At 42.1% G+C, this 27,012-nt stretch overlaps 1 protein-coding gene across 1 annotated transcript in view; it reads left to right on the top strand.

The window, feature by feature from the left end:
* Positions 1–27,012, top strand: part of LOC118928547 (bMERB domain-containing protein 1) — a 123,378-nt gene that overhangs the window by 54,615 nt on the left and 41,751 nt on the right. Inside the window, exon 2 of the mRNA XM_057486937.1 lies at positions 10,962–11,085. Within this exon, the coding sequence (XP_057342920.1) occupies positions 10,962–11,085 (124 nt within the window). The remainder of the gene's footprint in view (positions 1–10,961; positions 11,086–27,012) is intronic.

Here is a 27,012-nt window from a genome sequence, read left to right as displayed (position 1 = left end):
CAGAATCTATATATAGAAATCTTCTGATCTGCTGATCCTGATTTTGTTTCCTTCCCCTTAGTCTTGGTTTCTTCCAGAGAAAGGACGTGTAAGAATGATGCTGACCCCTCTTTATCATGCCCAGCAGTGCACCAAGCACTTGATGCATTTTATTTCATCTCCATAGCAGCCACTCTGGGATGTAGCAGGTATTATCCCATTTTATGGAAGCGGAAACTGAGACTTGGGAAGACTAATTAACATGTCCAGATCACCCCGTTTTAGTGGTAGAGCCAGGAGTTGAACAAGAATCTGTCTAAATCTTCCATCAAGAAAGATGGGGTAACCTGTTGCTGAGATGATGACTTTTCTCCCCAACATGTAAGCCCTTTCCTAGTCAGTCAGCTTAGCAAGGGCAAGGATTTTGTCTGTTTTGCTCCAACCCTATTGCTGAGAGCAGTATCTGATACAAAGTGGGTTTTCAAAATATGTGGATTAAATCGATAAGAGCAAATATTACAGAGAGAGTTAGAGAGAACTTTCTATATGCCTGGAACTTCCATAAAATTACCTAGGAGATAGGTATGATTGTCCCCATATTGCAGATAAATAAACTGAGGCCCAGACTCATGGACCGATGAGACCCAAGACAGTGTAAGAGCTGGCCCTGAGACCCCAGAGCCCCATGCCCAGAACTGTCCCCTTCACTTACTGGCTTCGAGGGCTGACTTGATCCTTATGGCATCGCACCTACCAACTCTTTTCTTTTCTCTTCTTTTCTTCTTTTTAAATATGTCTGGAATAGATAACACCTGCCCAGAGTGATGTGTCAATATCAGCATCTTGGCGATGTCAATGATGGTGGGAATGAGGTGAAGGGTATACGGGAACTCTCTGTAGTATCTTTGAAACTTTTTGATAAGTATGAAATTATTCCAAAATAAAAAGTTAGTTTAAAAGGACAAACCATAGAAAAGGACATACTAGGGGGAAAGTGATTTTTCCCAACCAATGCTGACTCCCATCCCCCACATCCTCCAAAGGCACCCTCCAAGACCTTCTCTTGTGTGACCTTCTAAGGGTGTTCGAAGGAGGCTGGGTGCCTAATAAATGTGTGTGGGACTGAAATGAATAGATCCACCTTCATTTAATTGCCTCTGGGATATGAGCTGGGTTGAAATAAGGACTCAAAATGACTGATTGCACTTTGGATGAAAAACCTGATATATGGTTGAGAATTTTTCTTCAGGCCTCAGTTCTCTATTCATTTTAAATAAGAACTCCAGAGTTTGGGCCCATTGTTGTTTGTCAACCGACCCTCAGAACTGCATCATTTCACATCCCATCTGACATGTGTCTGAAACTGACCTACATGACCTCTAAGACCCTTCCAATCTTCCCAGGGTTGGGAGCCGGACCCCCAGTGGTACTCAGATGCTTCTAGCATCCAACAGCATTGAATTACACTACAGGAAAACTACTCTCTTTTTTTCTATTATCAACTTTTATGACTAGCAAAAAAGAAGTCTTCACCTTGGTGGCTTGTCTTTAATGCCTCTCTAGTACTTGCCAATTCTCCGGTATCTTGCTAACCTGCCTTGTTAGTCAACAAAAATTAGGCTTCAGTTGGATCCTTGAGCAGGCCACAATAGTTGGACAGAATTTAGTAGCGTTGCTTTGTTTCCATTAGTTTATTTTTATGGCTCTTTTCTAATTATGCTAAGTGATAGTGACTTATTATTTATGGGTGGGATATGAACTTTCCTTTAAGGAGTTCAGCTGAGTCAAAAAAGATCAAGGTCAAGAAATATTGATTAAATGAAGTCTTAGTGTGCTTGGGCTGCTGAAACAAAATACCATGGACTGGGGGGCAAACTTAAACACCAAACATTTATTTTTCATAGTTCTGAAGGCTGGGAAGTCCAAGATCAAGGCTCTGGAAGACCCGGAGTTTGATAAGAACTCACTTCCTCATTTGCACATGGCTGTCTTCTCAAGTGTCCTCACATGGCAGAGAGCAGAGAGAGGAGGCAGGCTCTTGTGTCTCATACTGTAAGGGCACTAGTCCCTTCTTGGGGCCCCACTCTCATGACCTCATCTAAACCTCATGACCTCTCAAAGGTCCACCTTCTGATACATCACTCTGGGGGGGGGGTATCATTTCAATGTATGAATTTGGAGGGAGCACCAAGTATTTGGCCCATGACAGACTGTATGTACACAGCTGTGGTGACTTCTGTGCAGTGATTGAAGTTTTGGGGAACATGCTGTAGCCCTCTGACCTACACATGGGCTTTGAAATCAGACAGACCTGGGTCTGAGTCACAGCCCTGCCACTCACTGATTCAGTAATTTGTTCAATCTCTTGTGATCCCTCTGAGCCTCATCTTATCAGTCTTAAAGGCAGGGTAATAGTGATAATGATAGCATCTACCAGTCAAGGTATTTAGGAGGATAATGAGTTAGTGCTAGGCTCAAAGTAAATGAGCTTAACACGAATGAGCTCCAGGGCATATAGCAGGTGCATGAAAATTATGAGGCAGAAATAAAAGTGGGGATTGTCCAGGGGACCCTGGGCTTAAATTCCTAGTGTCACTCATGGTTGGAAATGACAGTCAAGGAAAGATTTCTCTTTGGTTCCCAGCTGTTTGACCCTCCTTGACTATATTTAAATTGCAAGCTTCTCAGAGCTTGCCAGCCCTGCTGCCACCACCTTGCTGTTGGCTTTAAATTTTCCAGATAAGTGGTTAAGCCTGCCAGTGCATCCCAGCCATGCCCGGGGGCTCAGCTCCTGCCTGCTGGTGCTGCAGGGCTCACGAGGCAGGCATCTTCCTGGGTGTGTCATGGAATAAAAACATGGATTTAGCTGCCTCGACCCCCAGAAGTGACTCAGCTCCTGGAAGTTCAGTGACAGCAATGGCACTTGGCTCCAGAACTTCTGTGTTGTGTGCTCTCTACACAGCAGCCAGTAGATGGCATATGAACTTTCCTTTAAGGAGTTGAGCTAAAAAATAAAAAAAAGAAGGTCAAGATCAAGAAATGTTGATTAAATGTTAATATAGATAGTGTCTTAGTCCGCTTGAGCTGCTGTAACATAATACCACAGATGGGGGAGCATATCCAGCAAACATTTATTTCTCACAGTTCTGGAGGCTGGGGGACTGTCTTCTCTAGCCACCCTGAAATGCTTGGCTGTCTCCTCTCAGGATTTGTCCTCCCTGTGAACACATACCCTGGCAACTAAGGATGCCTACCTTCTAGCTGGGAAATATTGTTGGGAAGGTTTCCAATCATGCTAGTTGTATCATGCAAGCTCAGACCAAAAGGAACCAACCATGCATGGGATTCATTTACTTGTGTTGTGTACCAGTGCTTCTCAGAGTCTGATCTGAAGACCTCCTGCATGAAGGTCCCTGGACATGACCCCCCAGCCCAGGTTTATCCTAATCCCTGGGGAAGAGAATCTTCCTTTTTAACAATCTTCCCAGATACTCACCATGCCTGCTAACTGTTTGAGAATAGCTATGGACCTAATGCAATAGAATGTACTCAGTTTTCTCTATTGTTAAGATGATGATGGTACTTCGTAAGTGGAGAAATGGTTCTTAAATGAATATGATCGATTTTCCAATAAGGGCTTTGCAGTAGGACCAATCTGGTTTTCAATCTCAGCACCACCACTCCTCTTCTTGAGCCTCAACTTGCTCACCCATGAAATGGGGATGCTAAATAGGGCTGTTTTGATAATCAAATAAGGTAATTTGATTCTAGTATGTGATAAATGCCCAATAAATGTTCGTTATTATTGTCCCTAGGTAAACCTGTTTTTTTTTAACCTTTCAACTGGGGAGATTATAGCATCTACCATCTAGGGCAACAGTTGGCAAATTTTTTCTGTAAAGGGCCAGACAGTAAATATTTGAGGTTTTGTGGGCCATATGGTCTCAGTTGTGATTACTCAATTGTGCTGTTATAGTGCAAAAGCAACCATAAAAAACAAAACACCCATAAATGAATGATCAATGCCAGAGTTCCAATAAAACTTTACTTATGAAATCAGGTTAGGGGACCATTTGCAACAACATCAATGGAGCTAGAGGGTATTATGCTCAGTGAAATAAGCCAGGCAGAGAAAGACAAGTACCAAATTACTTCACTCATATGTGGTGTATAAGAACAAAGAAAAACTGAAGGAACAAAACAGCAGCAGAATCACAGAACCCAAGAATGGACTAACAGTTACCAAAGGGAAAGGGACTGGGGAGAATGGGAGGGAAGGGAGGGATAAGGGTGGGGAAAAAGAAAGGGGGCATTATGATTAGCATGTATAATGTTGGTGGGGGGGTATAGGAAGGGCTGTACAACAGAGAGAAGACAGGTGGTGATTATACAGCATCTTGCTACACTGATGGACAGTGACTGTAGTGGGGTATGTGGGGTGGACTTGGTGGGGGGGGGAGCCTGGTAAACACAGTGTTCTTCATGTAATTGTAGATTAATGATAGCAAAAATTAAAAAAACAAAAAAACAAAAAAATAAAAAATAAATCAGGTAGGGGTTGGATTTGGCCCCTGGTCAGAGTTTGCTACTTCCCCACCTAGGGTTTTGTGAAGATTATATGACAGGAGGCTTATCATGAGTCTAGCACAGTGCCTGACACAGAGCATTCACATATAAGGGTTCTAAGTGTTTCCCGTCTGAAGTAAGGTCTAGGCTCTGCTCCCTTATCTCTAGAGGAAGGAGAGCATCCAGGAGCAAGACTTTTCAACCGAGGCATCAGCCCCATTCTCTGCCTCAAGTCAAAACTAAACGCTCCTCTCAGCTCCTGGATCCTGGCAGCCACCACCCCCATGCTCCCAGAGGGTGGAAGTAAAATGCTGATCCTTGGGGTATGATTAACTCCTTTGTCCCACACTTGGCCCCTGGGTCTGTTGCCGTTTGTAGCCATTTCACTCCCATGGAACCATGCGGTGAGAAATGAGGATGCTTGTATCGGTGGGTGGTTAACTAGTGCTTTTGCATCCACAAGTGCGTTTAACCTCTCCCAGAGGCTATATAATGCGATTAAGTCATGTGGTTGAGGGAGAGCTGGGTTTGAATTCTGTTTCTGCAACATTCTGGTTGTGTATTTTGGCCAAGTCACTTTCCTTCTTTAAGCCTCAGATCCCTCATCTGCAAAACTGGAATTAAAGGAGAAGGTACATATAAAGTGCCAGCAGCATGTAGCACATGAAAGTTATTGAACCCTATTTTGCAAAGGAAGAAAGTGATGCTAAGAGGAAAGTGGCTCATTCACAGTCATGTGGTTGATGATTGACCTCAGACCACAGATCTATAACTCTCTACCCAAGCTGGTTTTCATTATGGCCCACCCCCTGGCCACTTCCTGAGACCCCTACTGCTTCCATCCAGGTGACTAAAGCTCTTGGAAAGAGTGACACCGCTGTCAGGGATCCTGTGGGCACATGGCCTGTAGTGGATTAAATAGTGCCCTCCAAAATTCATATCCACCCAGAACTTCAGAATGTGACCTTATGTGGAAATAGGTCTTCTTTGCAGAGGTAATTAAGATGAAGATGGAAATGAGATGCTACTGGATTTGGGTGGGCTCTGAGTCCAGTGAGACAGAGAAGGACACACAGAGCTACAGGGAAGAAACAAAGGGGCTTTGGAGCGATGCTGTGATGAACCCCTGAGGGTCTGGCAGAGGCAAGGGGGATCGTCCCTGGAGGCTTTGGATAGAGCTCGGCCCTATGGATACCTTGATTTGGGACTTGCAACCTCCAAAACTGTGAAAGAAGAAAATCCTCAGTTTGTGGTGACTTCTTACGGCAGCCCCAGGAAAGGAAGACACCACCCTTGACTCTGAGATGTGAATGGACAGGTGTGTGGGGTTTAGAAGGCCTGCATGACAGGGGCAGCAGTGATGGGGCGAAGTATATGTGTTTTGGAGGCAGACATGGGCTCAACTTTGCTCCTTATTTGTTAAAAAAGAAGACATCCCAATCTTGATGGTTTCTGATGAGGATTAGAAGAGATGGCATGGTACAGCAGGCCCCGCAGAAATAACAATGGAAATCATATCCATGCACAGAGCATGACATGCCTTGGATAATTCAATCCTCATAACTTCCCGGGATGGTGTGTCCTCTTACTATACACACCTTACAGAGGATCAAATGAGTCACAAGTGGCAAACTGAACCTCCAAGTCCACACAGCTAGTGAGGGGCAGAGCTGGGACTCCATCTGACTCTGGAATGCCCCCGATGCCCCACTCCTGGCCACCACAATCCTAAACGGCCCTGTCCCCAGAGTCTGCATCCACTGAAGCTGGCCCTCTAGCCTGGTTGGAGCCGGCACCCAGTAATACTCAGTCAATATTAATATTTTTATCCTGTCCCTTCCTTCTTCCCTCCTTCTTCAAGTAAGGACTCAATACTCCAATCTCAGGAGCCACTTCAGCCTGGTGTCAGGGGCCATAGGACCCCAAATCTGATTCCAGAGGCCTTGAGCATGTCACAGAGACAATTTCCTTAAAAGCCTCTGTAGACATCTCTCCCCCTTCTCAAGTGCCAGTCCTGAGACAGCTCATCTGATGTCCCTTCTCATTCTGATGCTCACCCCTCCCTCCTCCCTGTCTTCCCTTCACCCTCCTTGGACACCAGGTGCAGCCTGACAGCAGGATCTTCAGCCATTGTTAGAAAGCAGGAGGAGGCAGTGTGAGTATCTCCAATTTAACATTTTCTCCCTTTCCCCCACCTCTCCTCTCTTCCTCCCCATGACCCATCTAGACAATTTTTCACCACCCTCCTCCCTGGCTCAGTGCCAGACTCTGCACTGTCTAGGTTGTGAAATCTGGGAGCTCTCTGAAAATAAAAAGCAGATATTGCTCCAAGAAGCTGAACCCAGAGGGGAGAAAATCTCCAACAGGCCTAAAGCTGTCATGCCACAGTTTCTTCTCACTGACTAATTTCTTGGCCTTTTCCATTGCCTCTGCTCTTGTTTATCTCTTAAAAAATTGCGGATGATCTTAGAGAGAATTAGGGAGGCCATTTATTTCAATGGGATAATCAATCACAGCTAATTGCCTTCCTCCTGATTCCTCAGCAAAATGAGTGGTGAAGGGGAGGTGGGAAATTTTGGCTTATGGAAAGGATGTGTTAGGGGATAGGCAGTTTACCAAAATCTGATGTCTAGTGAAGGACTCATGGTAGGAGTATCCCACAGGTGAGAAAGCAGTCATGTGGGCTTCCAGGAGGAGGTGTTATTCTGTGATTCAAGCAGGTAGGAGTTGACTTAAGGAAAGTGTGCAAATCACAACACCTCAGACCCTGGGCAGGTGTGCCAGGCCAGGGCTCCAGGTCGCAGGAAGGGGACAGGTGGAGATAAGGCAGTTTTCCAAACAGCTGACTTGGAGGTAAGGGAAAAGACAAATGCCATGTAGCTGAACCAGCGGGTTGGGTGTGGAAGGAGTCAGCAGATGTAGGTGACAGGAGGAGGGTGGTGAACAATTGTCTAGATGGGTCATGGGGAGGAAGAGAAGAAAGGTGGGGAGAAAACGTTAAATTGGAGATACTCACATTGCCGGAGTTGTTGGCCTCAGAGAAAGCAAAGGTCCCCTCCCCTACGTCTCCTTCTTTACCTGTGAAAGCCCCTAGAGTACTGCATCCTTTAAAACCCAGACATTCACTCTGGAAATGTGGCCTAAAGTCACCTCTTACATGCACGCAGAGATTGAGCTTTGAGAATGTTCATCACAGGGCTGTTTATCATGGGGAAAATGGAAAACGACCTTAATGTCTGGGGGTTGGTGAAGTGATTCACGATACAGCCACAAATAGAAGACTACACAGCCTTTCACACTCCTGGTGGGAGGAACATGCCAGAATGTGTGAAAATGCTCATGAAAGGTTGGTAAGTGAAAAGAGCAGGTAATAAAATGTGAGACCCTGACTTTATATTACAAACACCAGACCTATATAAAATGGTATAGATAATGGGATATGTGCATACTCATGTATATTAATATGTATGCATGTATCAACATTTTTAACTACCAACATTGGGTCTTTCCAGTCCTTAAAAAAATATGTGTGTGTATTCACCACTTGTTGCAAGTTTGTACCTTTAAATAACATACATGTTATCCCCCGATGGCCCAACCCCTGGTAACCACCATTTTGCTGTTTTTCATGAATTTGACCTTTTTAGATTCCACATAAAGTGATATCATACAGTACTTGTCTTTCTCTGTCTGATGTCTTTCACTTCACTTAATATGCTCTGGGTCCATCCATGTTGAGCAAATGACAGGATAGCTTCCTTTTTCATGGCTGAATAATACTCCATTGTACATATAGTCCATATTTTTTTACTCATTCACCCATTAATGGGCATTTAAGTTGTTTCTATATCTTGGTTATTTTGAATAATGCTGTGATAAACATGGGTGTGCATAAATTTTTTTTTTAGGTGCTTTTTCATTTTATTTTAGGAGGCAATAATTCCAAAATACTTGATCCAGCAAGGGGAAATGCAGGCTATTAAGGAAAGAAAGGAAATATGCTTTGAAGAGTAATGAAAAATTTGGGTTCCTACTCAATTTTAAAATTATCTAATGTGTCATAGAAAAAACTTTTGAAGCTATTTGCTTTAAAACATATTTTCAAATGCCATAATTTTCAGAAAATTGAATGACTAAGAATGTGACATAAAATAAACCTAAATTCATCTTAGATATAAAACATATCAAGCATTTGATGGAGATTACTTTGCAGTATGACATTAATTTTTCTGACTTGATAATTTTGATGCAAAATTAAAATATTAAGTCTAAATTTGTTAGTTGATTTATGTTCATAATATATGGTTATCTGAAAAATAAATATCAAATACACTTAAATTTTAACATTCAAATTTCTAAGTCATACCAAATTAATCAGTACCTACAAAAAATGAATTATTTTAATGAATGAAACCTAAAAGCTCAAGAAACTAATTCATAGTACTTGAATGTTTTTACCATCACATTACCAATTTATATCATAAGTGGCTGCATTGAAAGTCACTGTATTCTAAATGATGATCTCTGACTTATGCTTATTCTGAAATAATTTGGAGGGTAAGGATACCATTGTAAAACCACCATCTCAAATAACTTATCCATCCCCTTTTTTTGAAATAAGAATTGCAGACATAAAAAAAGTTATTACAGGAAATATGCCAAGATTATTCCACTTTTGTGGAAAAATAAATGATTATTTTGGCATTGCATTTTTATTAAGCAGAAAACTAATAATTAAAAAATAAAACAGTATTTTAACCTTTAAGTTAATGAAAACTATGACTGGGCTATGGTCATTTAAATAACAATGCAATGTCTTTTGGTATATGAACTACACCTTGAAAATTGTGGTCCATAGAAATAACAATTCGGACTTTCTGTGAGAGTTACAGATGTACACTAATTAATCTGTAGCAACATATGTGTACGAGGCAAATGTCTATAAAACTTGCTATAATCGGACTTTTGTTTGTTTGTTTGAGAGGGCATCTCTCATATTTATTGATCAAATGGTTGTTAACAACAATAAAATTCTGTATAGGGGACTCAATGCTCAATGCACAATCATTAATCCACTCCAAGCCTAATTCTCATCAGGGTGTGCATAAATTTATACAATATTATATGTCAAATATATTCAATTAAAAAATACCTGTGTATATATAATATTATACAAATAAAACACATATGTAAAACCATACATATTACCCTATGTATGTACACCACATATATAATATATAATCATAAATTACCACACATACACATCAGAGGAATGTACACCAAAATGTTAATGGCAATATATGTAGCAATATGTATACACACAAGTATACATATATATGCATACTGTTGTGAATTGACTGTTTATGACCCCCCTGAGTTCATATGTTGAAGCCCTCCCTAGCCTTTAGTGTGGCTGATTTGGAGAGAGAGCCTTTGAGGAAGTAACAGGTTAGATGAGGTCATAAGGGTGGGGCCCTGAACTGATAGGATTAGCATCCTTATAAGAAGAGACATGAGAGGGCTCTCTGGTCACAGAAAGAGGCCATGTGGTCACACAGTGAGAAGGTGCCCGTCTACAAGCCAGGAAGAGAGCTGCCATCAGGAAGTGACCCTGCCAGACCTTGATCTGGGACTTCCAGCCTCCAGAGCTGTGAGAAAATAAATGTGCACAAAGTTGCCCAGCCTCTAGTATTTTGTTATGGCAGCCCAAGTGAACTAATACACATGCATATACATACATATATGCATATATATGTGGTGCCTTCCCTATATATGACAATATATATAGTTATTTATATGGCTTTATGCATATGACAGTATATATAACTAACTACAAAGAGAAGACTGGAAGAATGTCCATCAGAGGGTGGATAGCAGTTCTCCCTAGGCAGTGGGGTTACAGGTGACTTCTGACTTTGATCTTTCCTGCCTACCTATATTATCTGAATTTTCTACACAGCAAACCTATTTTGCTTCATATTACTATTAATATGCATTCCTATAAGATTATAATTAATTGCTATAAGAATTATTATACAATTTTCTTCTGCTTAGAGGAAAGCCTGCTTTCCTCTGGGTCTTGGAGGCTGCGACAGGGCAACATGGCCACAGTCAAGGGGAGCAAGGGTCTGGAGCCAGGAGCAGGCAGAGATGTCAAGGCCACATCTATAACCTTGAGCAGGTTTTGGTGAGCCTGCCTGAGCCTCTTCTTCCCATTGTCACAGGGTTGCCACGGGAAATGCATTTCACAGTTTCCAAAGGGCTGGCTCACAGACGCGTGACTTGCAGGCTGGGATCTGTGTGCCTTCTGGTGTGTGAGGGTCCCTGGAACAAGGACAAGGGCTGTCCCTAGGGAGTTCTTGGAAACCGGTGCAGCCTCCGGGTCTTGACGCCTGCGTTTCATGTCTTCCGCACAGATCAGCTAGACATCATCTCCATGGCGGAGACCAGCATGATGCCCGAGGAGATTGAACTGGAGATGGTAAAAATTCAGCGTCTCCGGGAAGTCTTGGTCCGACGGGAGTCTGAGCTCAGGTTTATGTGAGTGCCTCAGGGAAGCGGCCGAGCAAAGGACGGGGGTGGAGGGGGAGGACCCCGCAGAGCCTAACATTTATGATTTATTGCTGTGGGCCAGGCACTGGGAAAAAGGCATTGTGTGCACTTATTCTAAAAGCTCATCTAATTCTCGTACCGCCTAGAGAAGGTGGGCTTTGGAATCTCTCGCTCTAACAGAGACCCTGGTGCCGGGATTGAGTTCAGGTGGGCTGTCTCTTTCTATGTTACCCCTTAGAGAAGAGGAAAGGGGCAAGAGGAGAGGCTGGACCCGGAGGTGGCACCCGCCCATGGTGGTGTCGGGAAAGGCGCACGCTCCGGGTTCAGAGAGGCCTGAGATCCACAGTGCCGGGTGAGCTGGGCAGGGTCTCTCTGAGCTGCAGGGCCCTCGTGTGTAGCATGGGCGGAAATGCCAGTACCTCTCCTCTGGTCGTTAGCGGCCTCGGAGTCGCATGATTTGAAAATGTTTTGTTGACAGAACACAGAGCATTCCTGAGGAATGACAGATCGTCTTCCCAGAGATATTGGGCTCCGGCAATTAAACAGTGAGAGTTTAAAAGCAAAACAAAGCAAAAGCAGAGGGTTAGGAGACAGCCTTTCTGGGAGACTCGCTACCTGGCCTCCCAACCCACAGTGCTACCCAAAAGAGCCATAGCAGCACCTTTTCCACGCACGTGCCAGGCACCCCTCCCCGACTTTCACCGATTTCTCTCAACTCCATGGGGCCTGTCATGGGATTATCCCATTGTGCAGACAAGGAAGACTGAGGCTCGGAGAAACAGAACAACCTGCTCTGACCCAGCTCTTCTGCTTTCAAAACCCATGTTCTCACTGCTACTTTCTTGGACCTCCCCCATCCCCGTGCAAGGGACTGTGATATTCACAGCTGCCATTTATTCAGCTCTCTTCACACACGATTGCTTTGCACAGTTCTGAGAAGAAAGTTCTAGAACATCCACACTCTGAGAATCAGAAACCTCCTCCCTTTTATCTGGGAATAAACTACACCAGTGCATGAGTGCTCAGAAACAATCCTTCCCCACCCCATGTTTTTGGGGGTTTATTTTTCAAAACAACTCCATGAAGGATTGGTCGTGTGGGAGAAGTTATTGACAAAGACCATGTGTTCTGTTAGGTCAGGTGATTCCAATAACAGAGAACCAAGATTGGATATGATGAGTTTGAGGCACCCGTAGGTTTGCCAAGTAGACATGAGCAACTGGTAGTTCTGTGTTTTTGTGTGAAGTATAGGGGGAACCACTGAACTAGATGTAGAGACTCAGGGCTCACCCACTTGCAGGCAGTTACTGAATTAAAGGAATGGATGTGTTCAACCTGAATAAAAGAACAGACAAAGACATCAACAATCCATGTATTGGATCCAGGAAATGCTGAAATCTCCATGCAGCTCCTCCCTAAGGAAGGAGTCGGGTGGAGAGGGGAAAGCCAGCTCTCAAGCTTTTGGTGAAAAAGCATGGATAATTGTGAGTTCAGTGGCTACAACAGAGTTTGGGGTGTTTACAGGCTATAAATAATACATACACATCACAGTCATGAAAATTAAAAGTTTGTCTTCCTCTGGTTTATCTTTGATCCCAACTCAGAAAGGTGACTTCTGTTAGTGGTATTGGTTTTCATTACTTCTAGTGTATAGTTTTAAGAGTACTCTTGTATTTCTTAATATGTAACTGTTAGTCGGGAAGTACTAACTACATCCCCACCCCCTGCCCCGTAAAAGATGATTCAATGAGTGCCTGGGTCTTACTTTCCAATCTATTTCTATTTTTATACTTCCAAGTTTTACTTTTTACGTTCTCAAAGAGTGTAGTACTTCAGTTCTAAAACTATAATTAAGCCTCTGTTCTTATGTATAGAATGTTTCTAGCATTACAAACATGTGACTGGCATTTATAATACCCTCCCCATGTTTTAAAAGGAAGGAAGACACAGAACATGAGCTCCTTCAGCTTAAAGGTGCTCAAGAGGGGCCAGAGGTTGCTTTTGCTAGTGTGGGGACAATACCTGTCACTTTTCATTTACTGTCCTTTGCATCAAGCCTGTGTGTGTGTGTGTGGCTTCTGGCACACAGCAATTGCTGAATGACAAGAATAGCTAACATATAATTGCTACCTCTGGGCTAAGCCCTACACTAAACTCTTGACTTGTGACCTCAGTGAATTTCCCCCTCATGCCCATGAGTCTGACCACTTAGGGACAAATGTCAAGAGTAGACACTTGAATAAATCAAATTATCTCAAGGATACAGAAGCATGTCAGTGTAGTCAAGACATAGAGTGGGGCTCCATGCCATTCTCTGGGATAGGGCCAGCTTGCTAGCCACTTGCAGACAGCTGCAGGTAAGATGGCTGCCCAGGCCCAGCCTCATGCAGCATGTAGCCTCGCCTGGTGGTCAATCTCAGAGGTGCACAATGGACCCCAGGTAGAGGTCCTGGCCCATTCAGACCTGGACAAGCTCCTCATCCATCATCCTTTGCCTGCCAGCTAACAGGCCATGTGTGGGCCTTTTTAGAGTCCAGTTTCCTGGCCATTTCTCAAAGCCACCGTCACATAGCTGTAGGTCTTAATGGTCCTATTCTTGTTTCCATTTGAGAGAAGAGGGAATTGGAGGTGAAGAAATTTGCCCAACATTGCACTAGCTAAGCAGTCAGGTTAGGATGCAGTCTGACCCCAGGGAACTTATTGAGTGAGTTAATAAGAGAAGAAGAAGGAAGGAAATTCCTTAAAGAGTGTAAGTTCCATGAGGGCAAGGATCTATGCATCTTGCTTTCTGCTGTATCTTCCCAGCATCTTGAACAGTGTCTGGTATTCATTAGGCTAATTTGTATTTGTAGAATATTCAATAAATTATTTTTCCCACTTCATCCTTACCCCAATTTCTTATCACATGCACGTGCGTGCTAATAACACACACACACACACACACACACACGCATGCACACACATACACACACACCATGTGAGACCCCTTGGTTTAGGGTAAGACGGAAATAGAATTTCAGACCCATCTAAGCACTTACAGGCTTAGGTGGGGAAGCTCTGAGTGACAGGAATGTGACAGCCTTTGACTGAAACAGTCTCAGTGAGCATAGGTGTAATAGCCAGGGTGAGATTGGTTTTGTCACACCTGCTCCAAAGTAACCAGTTAATACTCATCAGCTCCCATGGAGACTGCATGAGTCAGACTGTATTTCAGGGTTGAGAGTGGGGCTGAGAGTCTTCTCCCTTTCACATTCCCTGCTATGCTGACTCTTTTAAGAATGGGTCCAATGACTGCTTCCCTAATACCTCCAATGTTTAGCATTATGTTTTCATGGATTTGCCTTTTCTTGTCTGCTCTGTCTTCCTCTGCTCCTGGGCCCTCCCTGCCTTGGCTGGGTCTCCCTCTTCTCTTGCCAGAACAGCGAGGAGGTAGAACAGGGAGGTGTATGTATTCCCAGGAAACTAGCCTGAATTCATGGGGCATGGGCTCCGGGATCATCTCTACTTCACCGTGCCCTCCGTCTGTGACCTTGGGCCCTTGGCAGAGCAAGTGAGAACTGCCTGCCACCAAGGACACTGACCTGCCACACACATGCCACGTATGTTGCATGCACTTGCTCACGTACTTTGGCTTATTGAATCCCTATGAGAACCCTTAGGGGATGGATTCTATTCTTTCTGCTACATGGATGGGAAAACCGAGGTTGGTGAGGTAAAACAACTTGTTCAAGGTCACCAGCTTGAATGTGCAGATCAGGATTTGAGCTCCAGGTGTCTGTCCTGGAGGCAGAGCCTACAACCCTAAACTCTGTTATCTTTATTCCAGCACATTATGTTTGCTGTTTTCTCTTTGCCCAACTGCTATGGAAAGCAAAGACAAACACCCACAGGCCTATAAATCCCCATTGGGTTTTGTCTTGTTCCACTATCTTGAATTGAGTGAAACCATTCTACTGAGTCAGGCTTTGGACTTCTCTGTGTCCTTTCCCTGGAGATAAAGTGATTTATTTGAAATTAAAATGATGAGCACCAATTTAGGCAGTCAAGTTTACCAGGTCAACCTGCTGGGATTCACCATGGAGCCCTGTGTCTGTAGGGGTTCTCAGGATCCCCAACAACCACATTTATTGAGCACTTACTGTGGGCCTAGCCTGGTGCTGAGCCTTCCACATACAGTATCACATAACTTACGACAAGTGCTTATTAACAGAAGGATGAATCAGGGGAAATGCCCAACATTCCTGCTCACCCTGAATAAGGCTCATGAGGCCAATCAGAGAAGGGCTGTGAGTGTCCCCCGAAAGGCATGTGGCTTCACTTCATGCACCAAGTGCTTCTCTCACTGCCTCCCCTTAGCTTGTCCTGTTTTCCAAGTTGCTAAATGGCCTTTAGCAATATCCTTCTTGATGTGTGACAATTTCATGAGCTGTATTTGAACAAGTCAATAAACCCCTCAGTACTGTGAAAATGTCTCTGTAATAGGCAGCAATGTCCAGGAGATAAAGCTGGAAGCTTGTTTTTCTCTGTCCTTGACCCTCCGTGCTGCCCACCTGCCCTTCCCTCCCACTGCTGCTCCATCACTGCGCCTCTCCCCATCCAGTCCTACAGAGGCTGTCAGCAGCCTCAGACTCACTTTCTCACTTTGCATTCCAACACTGAATCACCCTGTTAGCTCTTGCTAACTCAGTCTGCAGCCCCCACTTGCCTGCCTCAGCTCTCCTGCACCCAGTCCTGGTCCTGCTGTTTATCTGGGTTTCAGATAATGAAGTATCTTCGGCCTCTGAACAGCAGTGGAGAGTGGTTATCTTCACTTCACACCTGCTTGCTGCTGGATTTTCATAAAAGGGACAGTGTGCTCTGTCTGTCTGCTCTGGGCAGGAACAGCTTTTAATCAGCAGGTGTCAGAACATCAGCAGGCAGGGGAGGCATGCGTGTGAAGGACAGATTTCAGGAGCACAGCCCTTGAGTTCCCATATTTCCGGGCTCTGGGCTTGAAACTTCATTTTATTAGGAAGTACGAAGTGTGGTAGATAGGTCAGGCCCTAGAACCTGGCAAAGATTCAGTGTGGGGTGGTATAAAGTGCACACATTGTAAATAGCAGCCTGGGAACACCTGCTGTGCTGGGCAGTGTTCTAAGTGTTTTACAGGCATTGGTTCGTTTAACCCTCACTGTAACTATATAGACAGACAACACCTTCCCCCCATTTTATAGATGAGAAGACTGATGCACAGAGAGGTCAAGTAACTTGCCCAGGGTTACACAGGGTCCGTGAATGACCCAGGCATACTGGATCCAGTCATGATCTCAATTCATGCTATGGGGTTTCTTAACTGGTTTTAAATGCCACTTCTACTTACCAGTTGTGTGGCCTGGAGCAAGTCTTTTGGCTTGTTCTGGCCTCAGTTTCCCCATCCGTACAAAGGGACATTGATGTTTTCCTGGCAGTGTTGTAGCAAGGGGTGAAAAGAGAGGACACGTGTGGGTGGCTCTTCCTAGGAAATCTGCAAATCGAAATTGCCTCCCCTCCTTAAACTGTTAACACTGTGCTTTGAGGGAGGGTAGGGGATCAGGGCTGCTCGGTCATTTTCAGAGAATACCCAGAAAATACTCCTCTCCCTAAGAAGCTGGGGAGTGACTCCCAGTAAATCAAGTCCGTCTCTACCCTGGGGCCTTGACTTTATTATTATTGTTATTGTTGTTTTTTTTTTTAAAATTTGACCCACCTGCATTTTTTTCCCCTTTAATGAGCTGATAATTCTGGCATCTGTTAGGAAAAGCTTTAAGCCAAGGGCAAAATGAAGCATGTATGTTTGCGTAGCGTGATACATCTCGGCCATATTCAGGAGTTCTGTGTCACTCTGTTTGCACTCTGGGTGTTAAAGAGCATCTCCTAAGAGTAGGTCACTCTTGCCAGAGTCACTGTACATATCAGGTGGGAAAAGATGCCTTTGCTTGCAGAATATCTAAAAAGCAATTTGCCTTAGACAATACACAAGAATTATAACTTGTCTTAGACAAAAATGTACAAGGAGTTGGTGAGGGAAGGGAGGAAAGGAAAGGGACAGAGACTAGGGAGAGAAGAGAGGTGGAGGAATGTTCCAAGAGAGACCTCTGAACGGAAGGCTCCTCTTGAATTTCTAAGTGCACTGGGAGGTAGGGATGAGGATTGGGCTCATTGACTGGAGAAAGAAATGACCCCCACTGGACAGGCTCCTGCTGCTCCAAGTTGCCTTTCCAGCCAGAATAAGGTTTTGGAAAGGAAACTGTCTCTGGGAGCTCTGACTGCCTTACCATAGAGGACTCATTCTTAACTTCAAGGATCTCCTCTGAAACTCCTGGGTTCTGGTGAGCTGGGAGAGCTCTTATGAGGGTTAATTTTATGTGCAACTTGACTGGGCCATGGGGTGCCACAACATTTGGTCTTAGGTTTTTCTGAGTGAGTCTGTGAGGGTGTTTTGGGGTGAGGTTAACATTTGGATCAGTAGGCTGAGTAAACGGGTTACCCTCCCTAATGTGGGTGGGCCTCATCCCATCAGTTGAAGACCAGGATAGGACAAAAAGGCTGAGTAAGAGGGAACTTCTCTGGACTGGATGAACTGAACTTTTCCTGCCTTTGGCCTTGAACTGAAAAACTGAATCTTCTAGGGTCTTGAGCCTGGCTTTTTGATTGGAGCTACACCATCAGCTCTCTTGGGTATCCAGCTTGGTGACTGTTCTTGGAACTTTTCTGACTCCATAATTGTGTGTGCCAACTCCTTATAGTAAGTCTCTTTGTATACCCTGTTAGCTGTGTTTCTTGTGAGTATCCTGACAAATTCAGCCTTGTTTATTTTTTTCATTTTCATTTTTTTTTGGTATCATTAATATACACTTACATGAACAACACTGTGGTTACTAGACTCCCCCCATTATCAAGTCCCTACCACATACCCCATTACAGTCACTGTCCATCTGTGTAGTAAGATGCTATAGAATCACTACTTGTCTTCTCTGTGCTATACTGACTTCCCCGTGCCCCACCCCCTACATTATGTGTGCTGATCATAATATCTCTTTTTCCCCTTATCCCTCCCTTCCCACCCATCCTCCCCAGTCCCCCTCCCTTTGGTAACTGTTAGTCCATTCTTGAGTTCTGTGAGTCTGCTACTGTTTTGTTCCTTCAGTTTTTTCTTTGTTCTTATACTCCACAGATGAGTGAAATCATTTGATACTTGTCTTTCTCCGCCTGGCTTATTTCACTGAGCAGATTACCCTCTAGCTCCATCCATGTTGTTGCAAATGGTACAGTCTTGTTTATTCTTAGGAATTTCCATCTGGCTATCAAAGACCTAGACAGTTGGGAAAGACTGGTTAAGATAAAGGGAAATTGGCTGCAGTGCTTTAGAAAGCAGTTTGGCTTTACCTAGAAAAGGTGAACATGTACTTACTCTATGACCAAGTGTTTCTCTCCTGGGTATACCGTAGAGTTGCTCTGTATAATTGGGTAGGCACTAGTCTCATGTGGCTATTTTGATTTAAGTTAATTAAAATTAGAAAAAATAAAAAACACAGTCCTTCAGTAGTCCTGGCTACCTTTCAAATAAGTGCTTTCAAGTCAATTATGGGTACAGGTACCCTACTAGGAAGCACAGATGTTTGTAGAGCACTCCTTTCATCACAGAGAGTTCTACTGAGTGGAAGAAACTCTCACACCTGAGCATCAGGAGGTGTATCAGAATGTTCAGATCAGCTTTGTTGGTAAGAGCAAAAATTGGAAATAATTCAAATATATATCAGTGGCAGGACAAAGCAGCTGTGGTCTTGTCATGCTATGGAACACAATACAATAGTGAAAATGAGCACATACAGGCATTAACCTGGATGAATCTCCAAAACAAGATTTTGAGCAAAAGATTTACATAAAGGTCAAATATGTACAACTAATAAATATAATTGTACAGGCATCCACATAGAGATGATAAACTATAAAAAGAAAAAGCATTCACACAAATTCATCATAGTTGCTTACCTCTGGGACAATAAGAAATGTATGAGGGGATGGGGCATCCCCAGACCTCTAAGTGTCATGTACAGATTATTACTTAAGAGCAGGACAATGGCCATAGAACTGTTTATTACTCCACAAACTGTATATATGTATTTTATGCACACTTTTGTATATGGTTCACCAACACACATACACACTCATTTTTTTAATTAAGGTATCATTGATATACAATCTTATGAAGATTTCAATTGAGCAACATTGTGGTTTCAACATTCACCCCTATTATCAAGTCCCCCCCCACACCCTAATGCAGTCACTGTCCATCAGCATAGTAAGATGCTAGAGAGTCACTACCTGGCTTCTCCATGCTATACTGCCTTCCCTGTGTCCCTCCTACATTATGTGTGCTAATCATAATGCCTCTTAATCCCCTTCTCCCTCCCTCACCATCGCCCTCCCCTTTGGTAACTGCTAGTCTCTTCTTGGAGTCTGTGAGTCTGCTGTTGTTTTGTTTCTACAGTTCTGCTTTGTTGTTATATTCCACAAATGAGTGAAATCATTTGGAATTTGTCTTTCTCCGCCTGGCTTATTTCACTGAGCATAATGCCCTCTAGGTCCATCCATGTTGTTGCAAATGGTAAGATTTGTTTTCTTCTTATGGCTGAATAGTATTCCATTGTGTATATGTACCACCTCTTCTTTATCCATTCATCTACTGATGGACACTTAGGTTGCTTCCATACCTTGGTTATTGTAAATAGTGCTGTGATAAACATAGGGGTGCATATATCTTCTTGAATCAGGGATCTTGTTTTCTTTGGATAAATTCCTAGTTGCTGGATCAAATGGTATTTCTATTTTTAGTTTTTTGAGGAACCTCCATACTGCTTTCCACAGTGGTTGAACTAATTTACATTCCCATCAACAGTGTAGGAGGGTTCCCCTTTCTCCACATCCTCGCCAGAATTTGTTATTCTTTTGGATGTTGGCCATGCTAACTGGTGTGAGGTGCTATCTCATTGTGGTTTTAATTTGCATTTTCCTGATAATTAGTGATGTGGAGCATCTTTTCATGTGTCTGTTGGCCATTCATATTTCTTCTTTGGAGAAGTATCTGTTCATATCCTCTGCCCATTCTTTAATCAGGTTACTTGCTTTCTGGGTGTTGGCATGTCTGAGTTCTTTATGTATTTTGGATGTTAACCCCTTGTTGGATATGTTGTTTACAAATATATTCTCCCATACTGTAGGATGTCTTTTTGTTCTACTGATGGTGTCCTTTGCTGTACAGAAGCTTTTTAGTTTGACATAGCCCCACTTGTTCATTTTTGCTTTTGTTCCCCTTGCCCAAGGAAATGTGTTCAGGAAAAAGTTGCTCATGTTTATATTCAAGAGATTTTTGCCTAATGTTTTCTTCTAAGAGTTTTATGGTTTCATATCTTACATTCAGGTCTTTGATCCATTTCAAATTTACTTCTGTGTATGGAATTAGACAATAATCCAGTTTCATTCTCTTACATGTAGCTGTCCAGTTTTGCCAACACCAGTTGTTGAAGAGGCTGTCATTTCCCCATTGTATGTCCATGGCCCTTTTATCGTATATTCACTGCCATATATGTGTGGTTTTTTTATCTGGGCTCTCTGTTCTGTTCCATTGACCTATGGGTCTGTTCTTGTGCCAGTACCAAATTGTTTTGATTACCGTGGCTTTGTAGTATAGTTTGAAGTTGGGGAGCATAATCCCCTCAGCTTTATTTTTCCTTCTCAGAATTGCTTTGGCTATTTGGGGTCTTTTGTGGTTCCATATGAACTTTAGAACTATTTGTTCTAGTTCACTGAAGAATGCTGTTGGTATTTTGATAGGGATTGCATTGAATCTGTATAGATGTTTTAGGCAAGATGGCCATTTTGACGATATTAATTCTTCCTATTAATTATTAATACATCCCTAACATGGGATGTATTTCCGCTTATTGGTGTCTTCTTTAATTTCTCTCATGAGTGTCTTGTAGTTTTCAGGGTATAGGTCTTTCACCTCCTTTGTTAGGTTTATTCCCAGGTATTTTATTCTTTTTGATGCATTTGTAAATGGAATTTTTTTCCTGATTTCTCTTTCTGCTAGTTCATCTTTAGTAAATAGGAATGCAACAGATTTCTGTGTATTAATTTTGTATCCTGCAACTTTGCTGAATTCAGTTATTAGATCTAATAGTTTTAGGGTAGATTCTTTAGGGTTTTTTATGTACGATATCATGTCATCTGCAAACAGTGACAGTTTAACGTCTTCCTTACCAATCTGGATGCATTTTATTGCTTTGTGTCATCTGAGTGCCGTGGCTAGGACCTTCAATGCTATGTTGAATAAAGTGGGGAGAGTGGGCATCCTCATCTTGTTCCCGATCTTAGAGGAAAAGCTTTCAGCTTTTCACTGTTAGGTATGACGTTGGCTGTGGGTTTGTTATATGTGACTTTTATTATGTTAAGGTACTTGCTCTCTATACTCATTTTGTTGAGAGTTCTTATCATGAATGGATGTTGAATTTTGCTGAATGCTTTTTTGGCATAAATGGAGATGATCATGTAATAATTTTTGTCCTTTTTTGTTGATGTTGATGGATTTTTGAATTTTTTTTTGCCACTTATCACATTTAATAGATAACAAGATACATAATTTTCACATCTTAAAATCAATGAGATATCATAATTTGACTGTGTTTTTCTTTTCTTTTCTTTTTTTTTGTAGATAATTATTTTTTATTGAAGGGTAGTTGACACACAGTATTACATTACATTAGTTTCAGGTGTACAACATAGTGATTCAACATTTATATACATGACAATTCTAGGTACCAGCTATCACCATACCAAGCTGTTACAATATCTTGACTATATTCATTACATCCCGGTTACTTATTATTTTACCACTGGAAGTGTGTACCTTTTTTTTTTTTTGTGAGGGCATCTCTCATATTTATTGATCAAATGGTTGTTAACAACAATAAAATTCTGCATAGGGGAGTCAATGCTCAATGCACGATCATTAATCCACCCCAAGCCTAATTTTCATCAGTCTCCAATCATCTGTGGCATAACAAACAAGTTCTTACATGGGGAAAAAATTCTTACATAGTGAATAAGTTCTTACATGGTGAACAGTACAAGGGCAGCCATCACAGAAACCTTCGGTTTTGCTCATGCATTATGAACTACAAACAGTCAGTTCAAATATGAATACTCATTTGATTTTTATACTTGATTTATATGTGGATACCACATTTCTCTCTTTATTATTATTATTTTTAATAAAATGCTGAAGTGGTAGGTAGATACAAGATAAAGGTAGAAAACATAGTTTAGTGTTGTAGGAGAGCAAATGTAGATGATCAGGTGTGTGCCTGTAGATTATGTGTTAATCCAAGCTAGACAAGGGCAATAAAACATCCACGTATGCAGAAGATTTCTCTCAGAACAGGGGAGCTGAGGTTCTGAGCCTCACCTCTGTTGATCCCCAATTTCTCACCTGATGACTCCCCTGCGACTGTGCCTGTCTTAGGTTGTTCCTCCCTTGAGGAATCTTACCCGTCTCTGGCTAACCAGTCATCTTCCGGGGCCATACAGGGAAATGTAAAGTTGGTAAGTGAGAGAGAAGCCTTATTGTTTGAAAAGGTTAGCTTTTTACTTCTTTGCATATTTATGCCCTGTGGCTTCTATGCCCAGCATTTGTCTTGAGGTATCTTTACCACTTGGAAGAATTATGATACTTGGTAAATTTGATATGAGGCACGAATTCTATTTAAGGGTTGTAATTAGGAAGGAAGAAGAAAAGCTATAGAAGTAGCAGGCGGAAGAAAACATGGGAAGATTGATTATTTCTTTGACATATCTTCTTGTAGAGTAACTTCAGCATGTATAGGTTTTAAGCTACTACTTAAATTGCGCACACACATTAATATAATAGGAGTATAGTTACATAACCAAAGCATACCTGTAATTACCAGCTATCTCCAGTGAAACCAAGAAAACCAGTTAGGCACCTTAGGCATTTGTGAAAACTTATCTATGATATGGTAGATATTGTCCAACTGAGCTTGAACAGTCTGAGAGAAATCAGACAAATTAAAACAACCCATTAATGGGGAATGTTCACATCCCTTATGTTCTTTTAACAGTAAATAGTCTGTAGTTGTAAGAGTTTGGAGCGCTACAATTTGCACTTCTCCTAATTCTTGATTGAGTTCCAACAGTATAGATCCAGTCAAATTTGTTGTTTTACTGTATGCACAGGCCAGCTTAGATATCTCCTTCTTCATTCCCATGGCAAGTCCAGGAACTGGTGGGATGAGTGCATCTACAGCTGTAGCAGTGCGTGGATCTTTGTTGGGGTTTTTTGATGATCATCTTCTGGCATGAGTCTTCCCGAGAGTGCTGATGTTGGAAGTTCTTTTTCATATCGTATCTTAGATCATTTTTGGGGTAGCCCAATTAGGCTTTGATCCTCTGTATAAACACAAACAGACCCTTTGCCTACACTTTTATATGCCCTTTATACTCTTGTGTAGAACTCATTGGAGGTTACCACACAGGAACTGCCCTTTTTTTTTGGTATCACTAATCTACACTTACATGACGAATATTATGCTTACTAGGCTCTCCCCTATACCAGGTTGCCCCTATAAACCCCTTTACAGTCACTGTCCATCAGCATAGCAAAATGTTGTAGAATCACTACTTGCCTTCTCTGTGTTGTACAGCCCTCCCTTTTCTCCCATCCCCCCATGCATGTTAATCTTAATACCCCCCTACTTCTCCCCCCCTTATCCCTCCGTACCCACCCATCCTCCCCAGTCCCTTTCCCTTTGGTACCTGTTAGTCCATTCTTGAGTTCTGTGATTCTGCTGCTGTTTTGTTCCTCCAGTTTTTCCTTTGTTCTTATATTCCACAGATAAGTGAAATCATTTGGTATTTCTCTTTCTCCGCTTGGCTTGTTTCACTGAGCATAATACCCTCCAGCTCCATCCATGTTGCTGCAAATGGTTGGATTTGCCCTTTTCTTATGGCTGAGTAGTATTCCATTGTGTATATGTACCACATCTTCTTTATCCATTCATCTATCGATGGACATTTAGGTTGCTTCCAATTCTTGGCTATTGTAAATAGTGCTGCGATAAACATTGGGGTGCACTGATCTTTCTCATACTTGATTGCTGCATTCTTAGGTAAATTCCTAGGAGTGCAATTCCTGGGTCAAATGATAGGTCTGTTTTGAGCATTTTGATGTACCTCCATACTGCTTTCCACAATGGTTGAACTAACTTACATTCCCACCAGCAGTGTAGGAGGGTTCCCCTTTCTCCACAGCCTCACCAACATTTGTTGTTGTTTGTCTTTTGGATGGCAGCCATCCTTACTGGTGTGAGGTGATACCTCATTGTAGTTTTAATTTGCATTTCTCTGATAATTAGCGATGTGGAGCATCTTTTCATGTGTCTGTTGGCCATCTGTATTTCTGTTTTGGAGAACTGTCTGTCCAGTTCCTCTGCCCATTTTTTAATTGGGTTATTTGTTTTTTGTTTGTTGAGGCGTGTGAGCTCTTTATATATTCTGGACATCAAGCCTTTATCAGATGTGTCATTTTCATATATATTCTCCCATACTGTAGGGTTCCTTTTTGTTCTATTGATGGTGTCTTTTGCTGTACAGAAGCTTTTCAGCTTAATGTAGTCCCACTTATTCATTTTTGCTGTTGTTTTCCTTGCCCGGGGAGGTATGTTCAAGAAGAGTTCACTCATGTTTTTGTCTAAGAGGTTTTTGCCTACGTTTTCTTCCAAGAGTTTAATGGTTTCGTGACTTACATTCAGGTGTTTAATCCATTTTGAGTTTACTTTTGTATATGGGGTTAGACAATGGTCCTGTTTCATTCTCCTACATGTAGCTGTCCAGTTTTGCCAGCACCATCTGTTGAAGAGACTGTCATTTCACCATTGTATGTCCATCGCTCCTTTATCAAATATTAATTGACCATATATGTCTGGGTTAATGTCTGGATTCTCTAGTCTGTTCCATTGGTCTGTGGCTCTGTTCTTGTGCCAGTACCAAATTGTCTTGATTACTATGGCTTTATAGTAGAGCTTGAAGTTGGGGAGTGAGATCCCCCCTACTTTATTCTTCTTTCTCAGGATTGCTTTGGCTATTCGGGGTCTTTGATGTTTCCATATGAATTTTTGAATTATTTGTTCCAGTTCATTGAAGAATGTTACTGGTAGTTTCATAGGGATTGCATCAAATCTGTATATTGCTTTGGGCAGGATGGCCATTTTGACGATATTAATTCTTCCTAGACACGTGCATGGGATGAGTTTCCATCTGTTAGTGTCCCCTTTAATTTCTCTTAAGAGTGACTTTAGTTTTCAGAGTATAAGTCTTTCAATTCCTTGGTTAGGTTTATTCCTAGGTATTTTATTTTTTTTTGATGCAATTGTGAATGGAGTTGTTTTCCTGATTTCTCTTTCTGTTGGTTCATTGTTAGTGTATAGGAAAGCCACAGATTTCTGTGTGTTGATTTTGTATCCTGCAACTTTGCTGTATTCCAATATCAGTTTTAGTAGTTTTGGGGTGGAGTCTTTAGGGTTTTTTATGTACAGTAACATGTCATCTTCAAATAGTGACAGTTTAACTTCTTCTTTACCAATCTGGATTCCTTGTATTTCTTTGTTTTGTCTGATTGCCATGGCTAGGACCTCCAGTACTATGTTAAATAACAGTGGAGAGAGTGGGCATCCCTTTCTAGTTCCTGATCTCAGAGGAAATGCTTTCAGCTTCTCGCTGTTCAATATAATGTTGGCTGTGTGATTTTCATAGATGGCCTTTATAATGTTGAGGTACTTGCTCTCTATTCCCATTTTGCTGAGAGTTTTTATCATGAATGGATGTTGAACTCTGTCAAATACTTTTTCAGCATCTATGGAGATGATCATGTGGTTTTTGTCTTTCTTTTTGTTGATGTGGTGGATGATGTTGATGGACTTTCGAATGTTGTACCATCCTTGCATCCCTGGGATGAATCCCACTTGGCCATGGTGTATGATCCTTTTGATATATTTTTGAATTCGGTTTGCTAATATTTTGTTGAGTATTTTTGCATCTACATTCATCAGGGATATTGGTCTGTAGTTTTCTTTTTTGGTGGGGTCTTTGCCTGGTTTTGGTATTAGGGTGATGTTAGCTTCATAGAATGAGTTTGGGAGTAACCCCTCCTCCTCTATTTTTTGGAAAACTCTAAGGAGAATGGGTATTATGTCTTCCCTGTATGTCTGATAAAATTCCGAGGTAAATTCATCTGGCCCAGGGGTTTTGTTCTTTGGTAGTTTTTTGATTACCGCTTCAATTTCGTTGCTGGTAATTGGTCTGTTTAGATTTTCTGTTTCTTTCTGGGTCAATCGTGGGAGGTGGTATTTTTCTAGGAAGTTGTCCATTTCTCCTAGGTTTCCCAGCTTGTTAGCATATAGGTTTTCATAGTATTCACTAATAATTCTTTGTATTTCTGTGGGGTCCGTCGTGATTTTTCCTTTCTCGTTTCTGATACTGTTGATTTGTGTTGACTCTTTTTTCCTCTTAATAAGTCTGGCTAGAGGCTTATCCATTTTGTTTATCTTCTCGAAGAACCAGCTCTTGGTTTCACTGATTTTTGCTATTGTTTTATTTTCCTCAATTTTATTTATTTCTTCTCTGATCTTTATTATGTCCCTCCTTCTGCTGACCTTAGGCCTCATTTGTTCTTCTTTTTCCAATTTCGATAATTGTGGCATTAGACCATTCATTTGGGACTGTTCTTCCTTTTTAAAATATGCTTGGATTGGTATATACTTTCCTCTTAAGACTGCTTTTGCTGTGTCCCACAGAAGTTGGGTCTTAGTGTTGTTGTTGTCA

Source organism: Manis pentadactyla, chromosome 10 (assembly GCF_030020395.1).
Source record: "Manis pentadactyla isolate mManPen7 chromosome 10, mManPen7.hap1, whole genome shotgun sequence".
In the NCBI taxonomy this organism is placed as follows: Eukaryota; Metazoa; Chordata; class Mammalia; order Pholidota; family Manidae; genus Manis; species Manis pentadactyla.
The sequence above is the reverse complement of the archived record's forward strand: the minus strand, read 5'-3'. Positions and strand labels throughout refer to the sequence as shown.